Genomic DNA, 12,044 nt, shown 5'->3' with positions numbered 1-12,044 from the left:
ATTTTTTAAATGTGATTGATATTATATTTATAAATCATAAAACTTTTTGAAATTACCTACTAAATATTAGATTGACAATAAACTATTATAAATTTATTTATGAACATGTTTTATGTTAATTTTTTTGTATAATTCTTATTTTGTCATATTATATAATTTATAATACATTACATAATACATATTTTACTTTCCAAAAAATGAATTGATTTTATAATATGCCATATTTTAGTTCTAAGTATTTTTTTTTTATCTTTATTTAATATAATTATGCACTTTAAAATTCAAAATTCAAAATTCAAAATATGGATTCAATGAAACATAAAAATGTTTTTTTTTTTTTTTTTTTTCAGAATTTACACTATTTGGATCACATAATGTAAAGACAATTTTCAGGAACAGAATCACATATTTCTTGAACTCAGTGAATTTAAAAACATAAAATAGAACTAAATTCTCTACTAAACAAGCCCTAAATAACCCAACAACCCAATCCAACCCAACCCAAATTTTATGGGTTGGGTTAGATTGGAGATTCTATTCAGGTCATTCGAGTGGCCAATCCGACCAATCCAAATTTATCGGTTGGCTAAAAAAATCTCTCAACCTAACCTAACTCATGTACACCCATGTTATAAAATGTGGTAGTAGGGTCCTTTGTTAAAAAAAATAATAAAATAAAATAAAAAAAAAATACTTTCATTTTGTTCAAGAGCTTCAATAGATAAAATCATTAAGGACTTTGTGCTTAATAATTTACCCGGAAGGCAGCTATCAATGTCTCATAGTCATAGCACTTCTCGTTTCTCTTTCATTCTCAGAAGCTGTGCTCATCATTATGCAATTGCCCAAGCAAAGCAAGCCCACGCTCAAATCCTCATCCATGGCTTCCTTCCACATTTAACTCTTCTAACAGATCTTCTATTAGTGTATTGCAAATGTGGGTTTCTTCACGACGCCCGCAAGGTGTTTGATAAAATGACTCACAGAAACATGCACTCCTGGAATATCTTGATTGCTTCTTATGTTCACACTTCTTGGTACTTTGATGCAATAAATGTGTTTAATCAGTTTAGGGGCCTTGGTTTTCTCCCTGACCATTATACTTTGCCTCAGATGTTGAAGGCTAGTGTTGGTACTGGGGATGTTTATTTGGGGAAGAGACTTCATTGTTGGACAATAAGGCTTGGGTTTGAAGGATATGTTGTTGTAGACAGTACGGTTTTAGACTTTTACGCTAAATATGGGCTTGTGGGTGATGCTAAGAAGGTGTTTGATAATATGATTTATAAAGATACAATTTCTTGGAACGCAATGATTTCTGGGTATGGGAGGGCTGGGCTTTATGGAGATGCGTTGGATTGTTTCAAGCGCATGCTCTTTGAAGGAGTGAAGATGGATTTTATGACAATTCCTAGCGTTTTGAATGCTTGTGGAGGGGAAGGAGATTTGAGAAAAGGAAAAGAGATTCATTGCTTAGTTTTGAAGAGTATGGTATTTGCTGCTGATGTTGCAATTGGGAACTCATTGATTAATATGTATTCAAAGTGTGGAAGCCTGTTTGATTCTGAAAAGGTCTTTGGGAATATGAGCAGCTTGAATACTGTTACATGGACCACAATGATATCTTGTTATGGGGCTCATGGGAAAGGAGAGAAATCCTTGGTCCTGTTTAACAAAATGAAGGATTGTGGAATCCAACCCAATTCTGTAACACTGACAGCCGTTTTGGCTAGCTGCAGTCATGCAGGTTACATCAATGAAGGTTGGAGAATTTTCCAGTCCATTGTTTCAGATTTTAAGGTTGAACTGACGGTAGAACATTATGCTTGTGTTGTTGATCTTCTGAGTCGCTTTGGCTTTCTGCAGGAAGCGTTTCTGTTGATAAGAAATATGAAGCCTACCGCTTCTGCAAGCATTTGGGGTGCTCTGCTTTCTGGTTGTATGATCCACAGGAACCTTGAGATTGGAGAAATTGCAGCCAACCAGCTTTTCAAGTTGGAACCTACAAATCCAAGCAATTTTATAGCCTTGATTAGTATATATGAATCCCTTGGTATATCTCGTGGTGTTTGGCTGACTAGAGAGAAAATGCGAGACCTTGGTTTGACAAAAATCCCTGGTTACAGCTGCATAACCATTGATGGAGTTGTACATAAATTCTACGGAGGGGACAATTCTCACCCTTTGGATTTGAGAATATTTGAAACATTAAATGCAGTAAGACAAGCGGTTGTAAATGGCGAAATAACTTAAAATTCAAGGACACAGTTGAATAGATCCTATTCAAGTAGCAACCAGTCAAAACTCGAGTTGTTCAATCGGCCAACAGTTGGTCACAGCAACAACCACATTGTCTCGAGAGCATAAGTGCTTCTGTTGTATGTGCACATGATCTTTAAGATTTATTGGTTGATTCAATAATAGAGGCCACTAAGTTATATCTCCATATAACCTGCTGAGATTAGCATTATAAGCTGCGTTCACTTGAACCTAAGAACACATTTCAATCTTGTTGCAGCCGAGGTATTATTCAAACTTCTCAACCAAAGTCGATTAATATCACTTAAGGCTCGATCAGCATTCGTGACTATATACTGAAGATCAAAACAGTAAAGGGTATGAAAACCCAAAATTAAACCCAACTGTCAATTTCTTGTTTCACTTTTTATGGCTGTTTGATGACCATTTGGTTTTTGAACATTGCCTTGTTTTTTCAAAATTTCTTAATCATATATGAAAGGGTTATCAAATGGGATCTAAACAATTGGTTGGTTTTGCAGGAAGAAGAAGAAGGAAAAAAAAACACAAACACACCCAATTAGTTGAAGAGCCATCCATGCCAAATATGATTATTCCATTATTCAGAGTGCGAGAAATTTTTTTGGCTAGGGGCAAAAGGGACTTGGATTTTCTTAATTGGAAATTTGCTTCAACCCCAAGGTATTTCTTCAACTTCTTCAAGGAGATAAACTTGCTTTTATACGATTCTGTTGCCAAAAACATATAGTCGCATCTTTTTGCGTATTGTTATGGATTATCTCTCTCACCTTTTTTTGAATTGCAAAATGAAAAATAAAGCTGATTGGTTTGTCTTAGTTGTAGATTGTTGAAGGGGTGTTCGGTTTTAGTGCACTCCTATTTTTGTTCATAGATATTTATCATTACTTGGTTCGTTCATCAAAGAGCTATTTCACAGAAATTTAGTTCCAGAAGACCATTCTTTTGGAAGCTTCTAGTAGAATTTTCTGCTTCAAAGGTATTCTTCATCTGTTTAATCCATTTGATTTTTATTCGTTATATTATTTTATGTGTTTCTATTGCCTTCATGAGTTTATTTTGTTAGGGTTTGACTAATTTCAACCATCTTGTAATTTTATTTTTTTCATCAGAACAAATGGAGGACTGTATTTACTAATTCTTAAGGTGTTATTATTTTACACTGACTTTAGTGTTTTGGGTTGCAAATTTGATGTTTTCGTAACGAGTCTTCTTAGATCATATATGTTTTGTTACTTTGGCATGTGCGTGGGTTCACTTCAAGTATACTTCATTTGGAAAACCATTTATAAACTTTCAAAGCCATTTGTAAATTTTGGAAAAATAATCAGTTAATTTCTAGTTGTGATGGAATGTTATGCTAGTTTTAAGTTGAGAATGTACATGAATAAAGAATTTCTGTTACAACACTAGAATACTATGATTTGTGGTTTAAACTGGAACTTTTGCTGCTTCTTTCCACTAAATGAATGTCCTAACTTGAGAGATGAGTTGAAAATGAAGATCAAGCAACAAGAATAATTCAATTTGGATTCTTGGTTAGGGACTGATCAACCTTATAATTTAGTCGTTTCTTTTGGTTCAAAATTTGCTAACATCAAGAACTCTGGGTTGCTTCTTTAACTAATCCTATGTTTCTTTTCTTTCTTTTGGGTGAGAATTGAACTAAAACACTTATTTCATTTGATTAAATGATTAGATGTTGAAATTAGGAACGTGTTCCATTTCATTGAAACTTAGTAGCATGAGTTCAAACAGTTTGGTTGATCTTTATTGTTTCTTGGACTGTTTCCATTCATTTTCTTCATTTAAAGTGTTGAGGTTTTCTGTACTCATTTTCCTAGTTTTCATAAAGAGAATTGTTATAATTCATGAACTTTATTACTAAATGGTGGAGTTTAAATGATTTTAGGATGATTAAGAAGATTGTATAACCCTCCATGTTACACAAAGATGGTTACGCCAGATCACTGTAATCCTTTGGTTTTATGCAAGGCATTTGAGAAGGCATGTTCTGGACTTACTCGTCATTAGTTTAACATTGAATGCCATCATCTTCATGGAGTTCTGTTTAAACGTAGTAGTTTTCAAATGTTATTGGATGTTGGCGTTTGATGTTTACTGTTTTACAAGGAACTTCATATTGAAAACCTATCGCCCTTGGATTTCTTAATGTATCTACCTTGATTGATGAGTTGTTGCAGCATGTTTAATAAGGTTTTTTGTTTCCTGCTCCATGTTGCTTGTTTTCTGTTTTTTATTTCTTGCTTTTAAGAAACGGACATAAGAATATATGAATTTCTTATAAAAAAACAAAAATAAAAACTTGTTTGATAATTATTTGTTAGGTTCGATTATTTATTTATTTCCTTTCTTATAGTTTAAATGAAATTTAATTATATAATACAAAAATACATAACATGCATTATAACATATGAAGGAAAATTATAAAAAATATACATTATTTAATACAATTAAGTCCCGATGTAAATTTAAAAACAATAATAAAATTATTTCTCTTCTAGATGTTGCCCAAGTTCGATCTAGAATATTATCTCTTACTCGAGTCATTTGTCTTAAATAGGTCGACTCATATTCAACTCAATTATATTGTTCTATAAACGCCATAGTTGAGAATATTAAATTGAAGTTAAATTCATATTTTAAAAAACAAAAGTTATATAGGACAAAATTCTAACATGACATAGAAATTACCAAACAATAATTTTAGAAAAAATATACAAATTTTGGAGGAAAAAAGATTGATTATCAAACAAGTCTATTTTTTAGAAATTGAGAAATAGAAAACAGAAAAACAGAACCGTTGTCTAGATGTTGTAATGTCTCGTATTCCAAGTTTATATTATTTTAAGATATTCTAGTGTATGTTTATTGTGTAGGGCTGTTTACTAAGAGACATGACAAATATGGCATTTGGAATTGTTTTATTTGGAGGGTTGGATTCATCACCGATTGCTGCTATTGCCTGCTGCCATTTGGTTGATTCTGGAGCAGCTCCTTAGAACGATTATAAACGTCATAAAATAATAATAACAATAAAAATAAATAAAAGCTTATCGTAGCTTCTATTTATGTTCATATGAAAAGTCAATTTTCAACCATGTAATTATGGGTCGTATCAATTTGAATTCTAAACTTTCAATTTTATCAACTATTTAAAGTAATAAAAGTTATAAAAATGTCCGTATAAGAAGTCAATTTTCAACCATCTAATTGTGAGGTCGTATCAATTTGAATCCTAAATTTTCAATTTTATCAAATTAGACCCCTTAATTTAAATAAATGTCGTAATTATTACTCTCAATTCCAATTCCACTAACTCCTAATTTTAACAAAATATAATGTGAAAGTCTTCATAACCTCAATAATTTCTTGTTTTGCAATAAAAAGAAGAAGAAGAAAGACTAAATCTACCTTGAATAAACCTTCCAATATTTATAATTCATTCAATGCATTGGAGAAACATTTTTTTTAGCAGTATTTCAAGTGAAAACTTATCAGATGGCTAAAAATGTAACACTTTTTAAAGTTTAGAATTATTGTAACACTTATTTAACTTTGAGTTGCAATGTGATAAAATTGAAAGTATAAGATTGAAATTGATACTACTTAACAAGTTTATAGGTCAAAAATGTTTTTTTTCCAATTGTTTAAAATGGTAAATAAATGCTATTATTGACAAAACTACTTCCTATTCTTGCTATAGCATTAAAAAGCGCTATAAAAATCTCGGATATTGTCATGATTTTTCATAAAACGTGAAGAAAGACCTAGAGTAGTGTTCTCTTAAGCTATCGTAGAGCCTTTTTCAATGAGTGAAAGTATCAATCATGAAGAGACATTGATGCACATTTCAAGCAGCATAAGTCTTGATTATGATTTTGCAGTTTGTAAATCTGATTATAACAGATTCTATTTCATCTGAAGAAGTTAGACATTTGCTACAAAGCCAAGAAATGGAACTGGAATGATTCAATTGCTCTGCAGAAGTTATATATGTCAACATGAATTGGACATAATTTTAGACCTCATTTTCAGTACCATAGTTTGAAGGGAATGGTAAGTTGGCAGAAACAATGAGTTTATGGTCATTAAACTCTAGGAGAGTACTAGTTTAGATGTCAGGCTATAACTAGTGAAATTCATGTATTGTAATTTGTAAACTTTCAATTGTTGATTGATCTTTCTTTCTTCTTGTGCTTTGTTATTTCAAACATCTCTTCTAATGTAGTAGAGTATCCAATGTTTTTTTAATGTTCTAAACCAAATGAATCAGAAAATGAATCACATAAAGGAACAAAATGTAGAGAAGATGATAAAATAGAATTACCTTTTGCTATTTCATAACATTTCACCCCCACTGTGTTTGTTCTTTAAAAATATCATGATTAGTACAAGGAAAAAAGATACAGATACATCTCATGGCCATAATCTGGCCTCTCCTAAGGAATGGATGAAAAATGAAGGGCAAGAAAGAAAGAATAAAAGAAAGAACTTAAGCTAAAACAGTTTTATTCGTGTAAGTCGATATATGCACTTCCTTTTTCTTTAAAGAATGTGAGAAATAACATGACCCGAGTAGAGGATATGCAACACTCGAGACCCGAGATTATTGATCTTGACCGATATTACCGTTCTATGTCGCCAAAGTATTGAGTACGACATTGGCAAATACATATCTCTCCATACTCGGCATATATTTCTCTTCAATGTTAGCAAATTTGTGTTAGACCATTCTGCATAAGTTTAAGAGGAGACAAAGTAATTCAGCACAGTAGGATGAACCTTCACAACCAAAAGTGAAGGTTCTTCTGAGTTCATTTTGGAGGTTGAGAGGCAAATACTTACTTAGAATGTGTATTGATCATTTGGATGAACTATCATATTCAGTAAGCAGATAAGAGAGCAAAATTTCATTCCACACATCAGGCACTCCGGGTAGGCACCAATGACTGCAGTCCGGGACGGATGGGTTGTCGCTCCAATTACCAACATGTGCATCACTTCGAAAAGCAGACATGGATGTTATGTGCAAAACGTTAATGGGAGCTTTCATATTCTTTGCCACCTCTAATATGGTGTCCGAAAATATGCTTCTAACCCTTTCTCCGGGATTGGTCACAGGTTGACGGGTAACACTGCAATATTTGAAGGTGTGGTCCCTGATGCATGACCAAAGCATTTCAACAACCGATTAAAGAGTACAATCTTACAGCACCTATGTCAAGAGTATTGCAAAAAAAAATGCTCTATCACTCCTTTAGGAGCGTGTATTTTGAACATTTGTTTCTTTCATTAAATAAATAGAAGGACTTGTTTCTGGTTGAAAAAGAAATAATGCCTTATCACAAGAAATTATCAAAGTTCAGCCATCAGCTTACAAAACAGAATTTTCACATCGGTAAAAACTTTTGTTGGGATGTCTGATTGGAATGCTATTAGAGTATTTGTAAGGGTACATGAGCAATTAGAAATTTAGATAGAGAAGTTGTTATGGTAGTTTGTTATACATAGAAGTAGTGGAGAAGCAGAAAGATAGGCAATATTCTGGTGAGATATTTAGAGTTTGAGAAGAGAGCTCGAAAGGGAGAATCTAAATACCTCGAACACTTGGTTTATCTTGTAGTTTAGTTACATTTGATCTTTCTAAATTTAGGTTCTATCAGAGTCCAAAACCTTCTTGGAAAAAAACCTAGTACATCCTAATTTGGAATGCTTATTTGGAAAAATTGTGTTTCTATAGGTTTCTACTTTGGCTACTTATTTCCGTGAAAAAAATTGAGAGGAAGTCATATCAGCCCGCCAACAGCTAATAGCAAAATACTGTGGGTTAAACATTGTATACTCTCCTAAGATTTATGTTTCGCACTTTTTCCGACTTTACCCTTTGTCATTGACTAAATTCTCCATTAAATCCTCCAAGGATATCCTTTATAATTCTTGCACAATGCTTCAACATTACATATTCTCTCTGTGAACTCCTTTGCTATTTCTTCCCATACAAAATTAACCTACAAATGTATTCAATTTCGATATCTAATCCCATTAACAATCTGTAGCTAGATAGTTATTTTATGTCTCTGAATTACTAACATGAATGTTAATTTGACTAGACTAACAACAACACAGCAAAAATGCATCAAAGCTATAAGTTTCAATCATGTTTACTTCACGAAAAGCTATAAGTTTGGCAGGAACATTATAAGCAGAAAAAAAATCAATGCATCAAGAAAAGTTTTAGGATGCTAAATAGTTCCCAACCTGAAAACACAAACATCAATCAAATATATAGTGGAAAACTCATTTAAAAAGCATTAAATGTGAATAATACACGCATCAAGAAAAATTCATTCCAAAACAAAGGAATTTGAAAAAATGACATTTAATCAACAGAAAGCACATACTTCCAATGTGACGGCTCGAAAGTACGAAAGAAAACATGGGTTCTGTTTGTGTTGATATTTTCCTCAATCCAAGATGCCCATGTTTGAAGTGCTACTCCAAAAGCTGTGGGAATTGTCATTCCAAGCTTTAGCGAATTTCGAACCTGAAAATAGCAACCACTGTCCAACAAATCTTTATAAGCCTTCTAAAGATGGTAAGATTATTAATGTGAGACAAACCAAAAGGTAATGGAAATTTTACAGTTTTGACTCTCTTTATAACAATAAACCTTGTTTTGGATTTACTGTTAGCCAGTTACTATCATTACATCCGTAAAACAGCAAAAAGGAGAACCGCGTCCCCACTCCAATATGAAGCAAAAGTTGCAGAGGGTAAACTGAATATCATGAATTTGGGTGATTGTAGAAGAATAAAAAGAACAAAAGGTTTCTAGAGTACGTGACAATCATGGGACTCTCAATATGTCCATTTGGGAAAATAAATAGAGAACTTTACGGTTAGTTTCAGGAAACTAAATCTTCTTCACACTCATGCGCTTGCTTTCTTCATCATTTTCCTCCCATGCAAATGAAAACAAGATCACTAAAATGTGAATAGAAGCTTAGCTCAATCACAAACTAGTAACTTCAATCTGGAATGTATGTTATACACACACCTCATATGCATTATTAAACCTGTGTATCCTAAGATAGGCTCTAGTTTAACCGTCAATATTTAACCCATGTCACAGGAAGGAACATTGTCTTGCAGACCTAAAATATCAAATAGTCAAGCCAACTGCTGAACAAATCTTCCTCAGTTGAAACTTAGCCATCAAACCTTACTAGTAAACTCTCTCACATGTGCATGAGGACTCAACCCATAAGTGAAGCAAAAATTTCAAGGTTTATTTGCTTTATATGCTAGCAAAGAAAAACTCATCCTTGCTTTAGTAGAAAACCCCATTATTGCTTCTTTCAAGAAAATTATAGTTATTTTCCACCCTTCAAACTGCACATATATAAATCAGATAAAATAGTTGATACTAATTTCACATAGTGATACTAAAATCTTTCAAATGAGAACAGTAATATGCATGTTTATGGGAGATAGAATAAACAAAGTGAATAGATTTAAAAAGTAACAGCTTCATAATGTACGAGACATGTGATATCAGATTACGTTTGTCTATGATATAAACAGATTGGAATTGGCACATCTAGGTAACCAAGTTTCAAACAAATATCACGATATGAAAAGGGAACTTACATTTCAAACAACTTCCCAGGGACCCACCAGTGTCCAGTGTTGAATACTAGAACATCTGAATCAATCCACTGGCTGCTAATACTATCCAGCTTATCCAGTTTAAGGGCAGACTTTACTCTCTTAGGTGAATGTCTTGGCATCTGGCCTTCTTGCACAAGGAAAACCGAGCGATAGAACTCAACAGTGAAGTTGAAGGAACTAAATCGAACACCTAAGTATTTAATCCGCTTTGTGATCTTATTCCCATTCATCTCATAAACAGTCCTTTTATCCTCAACCCCACTCATAAGTAAGCATATCAGGGATTCCCACTGTGTCCTGCTCATCGAATCTCCAACAAAAACGATTCTTTTACTCCGCAGCATTTCCAACACATTCTGCACATTAAGTTTCGGTATTTCGCAATTCATCGGTTTCCACCTCCACTTCAGATAGTTCTGATCTACCCTACCATTACCCAAGCAATCAAATCCCTTCTCAGCAAAAGGGCATTCTGTAGCATTGTAAAGTGGATAACTATCATCCAAAATCCAGCTTCCTTCATATACGTTGCAGCTTCCAGTCGAGGTTTCATTCAAATAACTTGATTTCGAAACACCATTATTATGAGAAGACAGAGGAAAACTAGGCAGTACATGAATATAACCAGCAGTAATCACTACAAGAGATGAAACCAGAAATCCAATGACCACAAACACATGATACCAACGGGAGATCCAGCCCACCCGACTCACCCTCGGGCTTCCAGAACTTAAAGCCCTCCTATTAAATGAAATACTTTTATTGAACGATGTGCTTTTACTCAAATTACTAATCGTCTCAATCATCATTTCACCTAATGTTTACAAGGGCATCAGAAAGCTAGCAAACAGACAACAAAAAGTTAAAGAGTCAACAAATCTTTTCAAGGAAAGCTTCAAAACTAGCTCGATCAAATCCTAAAATCACCGATCCCTTGCCACTCTGTAATGATTTTTCTCAGAAACCAATTTGTTGGATTATGCATTGAAGGCAATGGGGCAAAATGGCAAATGGGGTTGCTTCATAAGTCGAAAAAAATGGAACCCACATGCAGAAATGAACGGATTGCTCCTTTCTTTGAATTGAATCGAAAGATAAAGCAAATCCAAAAGCGAGTGAGTATGTTGGAAGTTGCAGAGGCAGAGAGAAATTACCTTTGGATTTCGTTGAAGGATCTTAGCAACGAGGATGGAAATGGAAAGATTTGTAACTTCCGGAATGGAAAATGTCGGTAAGGTGTTTTATTATTGAAATGGAAGAAAGATTGAAAGGTGGTTGAGACTAGAAAGAAGCAAAACACCGTCCGCGACAGGGAAACAGCAGCAACAAATAAAGAAAATAAAATAAAAAGGAAATAAACAAAAAGGGAAAGAAATAAAAATGAAAATAGAGAACAGAAAATTTCCCTTTATTTGGTAATAAGTGGATCCTTTAACCTTCAATCATTTGCCCAATAAGCAAGATTTGATGGCTCTAATCATTTTTTCTTGTGAGTTTTTAAGTTTAAAGTTGTAGTTTATTTATTTGTATGCACGTTGGGATGAAAAAGATTTAGGTACATTTCCATTATGATGTATTTTAATATATGTTATATTATATTTTTTTAGCTCTAGTCATTCGAACAATAAAATAGAAACATAAAAGTATGTTTAGAAATGATTTTAGTAAAAATGATTTGCTTATAAATGATTTATTAGTTTTTTTAAAAGAAAAAAAGAAATGATTTTTTACAATGAAAAATAATTTTAAATGATTGAAGGCATGTATGAACATGATTTGTTATACATGTGTTTAACATGAATGATTTGAATATAATTATTTTCTAAAAGAATTAATTCGTCGTAACACTTGTAAAAGAGATTTTGATTTTATTAAAAAAGTATTTTTTTTTATGATTTATGTTTTCTTTCAAAAGTATTTTTACATTATCAAAATAATAAAAGGGTCATTCCAATGAAAAAGAAAATTGAACGTGGTAAATAGAAGTTACAGCGAGGACAAAACTAAGAGGAAAATAAAATTTTAAGAAAGAAAAATTAGAATGCAAAATTTCAAAGAGGGAAGATTTGTTA

The 12,044-nt window shown here is 32.8% G+C and overlaps 2 protein-coding genes across 8 annotated transcripts; one reads left to right on the top strand and one right to left on the bottom strand.

The window, feature by feature from the left end:
* Positions 1-703: 703 nt before the first annotated feature.
* LOC120088250 (pentatricopeptide repeat-containing protein At3g26782, mitochondrial-like) lies at positions 704-5,503 on the top strand. 6 transcript variants are annotated; one of them, XM_090305506.1, is made up of 6 exons: positions 705-2,378; positions 2,519-2,616; positions 2,781-2,940; positions 3,197-3,256; positions 4,190-4,284; positions 5,178-5,503. In XM_090305506.1, the coding sequence occupies exon 1, from the start codon at positions 775-777 to the stop codon at positions 2,251-2,253; it is 1,479 nt and encodes a 492-aa protein (XP_090161632.1). In that variant the 5' UTR covers positions 705-774; the 3' UTR covers positions 2,254-2,378; positions 2,519-2,616; positions 2,781-2,940; positions 3,197-3,256; positions 4,190-4,284; positions 5,178-5,503. The 6 variants fall into 6 exon arrangements, with proteins under 6 accessions (XP_090161629.1, XP_090161632.1, XP_090161630.1 ...); XM_090305504.1 differs by having other exon boundaries at positions 2,781-3,256; XM_090305505.1 differs by lacking the exon at positions 5,178-5,503 and having other exon boundaries at positions 705-2,616; positions 3,103-3,256; positions 4,190-4,512.
* Positions 5,504-6,614: 1,111 nt separating this feature from the next.
* On the bottom strand, positions 6,615-11,360 carry LOC120088251 (protein trichome berefringence-like 7). 2 transcript variants are annotated; one of them, XM_039045406.2, is made up of 4 exons: positions 9,952-11,316; positions 8,703-8,861; positions 7,147-7,460; positions 6,615-7,034 (listed from the first exon to the last, which is right to left on the bottom strand). In XM_039045406.2, the coding sequence occupies exons 1-3, from the start codon at positions 10,779-10,781 to the stop codon at positions 7,163-7,165; spliced, it is 1,287 nt and encodes a 428-aa protein (XP_038901334.1). In that variant the 5' UTR covers positions 10,782-11,316; the 3' UTR covers positions 6,615-7,034; positions 7,147-7,162. The 2 variants fall into 2 exon arrangements, with proteins under 2 accessions (XP_038901334.1, XP_038901333.1); XM_039045405.2 differs by having other exon boundaries at positions 6,615-7,460; positions 9,952-11,360.
* Positions 11,361-12,044: the final 684 nt, after the last annotated feature.

Source organism: Benincasa hispida, chromosome 10 (genome assembly GCF_027475165.1).
Source record: "Benincasa hispida cultivar pf3 chromosome 10, pf3_genome.v1.1, whole genome shotgun sequence".
Taxonomy (NCBI): Eukaryota; Viridiplantae; Streptophyta; class Magnoliopsida; order Cucurbitales; family Cucurbitaceae; genus Benincasa; species Benincasa hispida.
This window is presented reverse-complemented; position numbering and strand designations above follow the sequence as displayed.

Excerpts from the sequence above, each read along its gene's own strand:
- LOC120088250 (XM_090305506.1), top strand. The coding sequence starts at position 775 with ATGTCTCATAGTCATAGCACTTCTCGTTTCTCTTTCATTCTCAGAAGC.
- LOC120088251 (XM_039045405.2), bottom strand. The coding sequence starts at position 10,781 with ATGATGATTGAGACGATTAGTAATTTGAGTAAAAGCACATCGTTCAAT. Across the intron at positions 8,862-9,951 it reads CCTGGGAAGTTGTTTGAAAT|TGGTTGCTATTTTCAGGTTC; the intron begins GTAAGTTCCCTT and ends TTTGTTGGACAG. Across the intron at positions 7,461-8,702 it reads TTCGAGCCGTCACATTGGAA|GGACCACACCTTCAAATATT; the intron begins GTATGTGCTTTC and ends GTCATGCATCAG.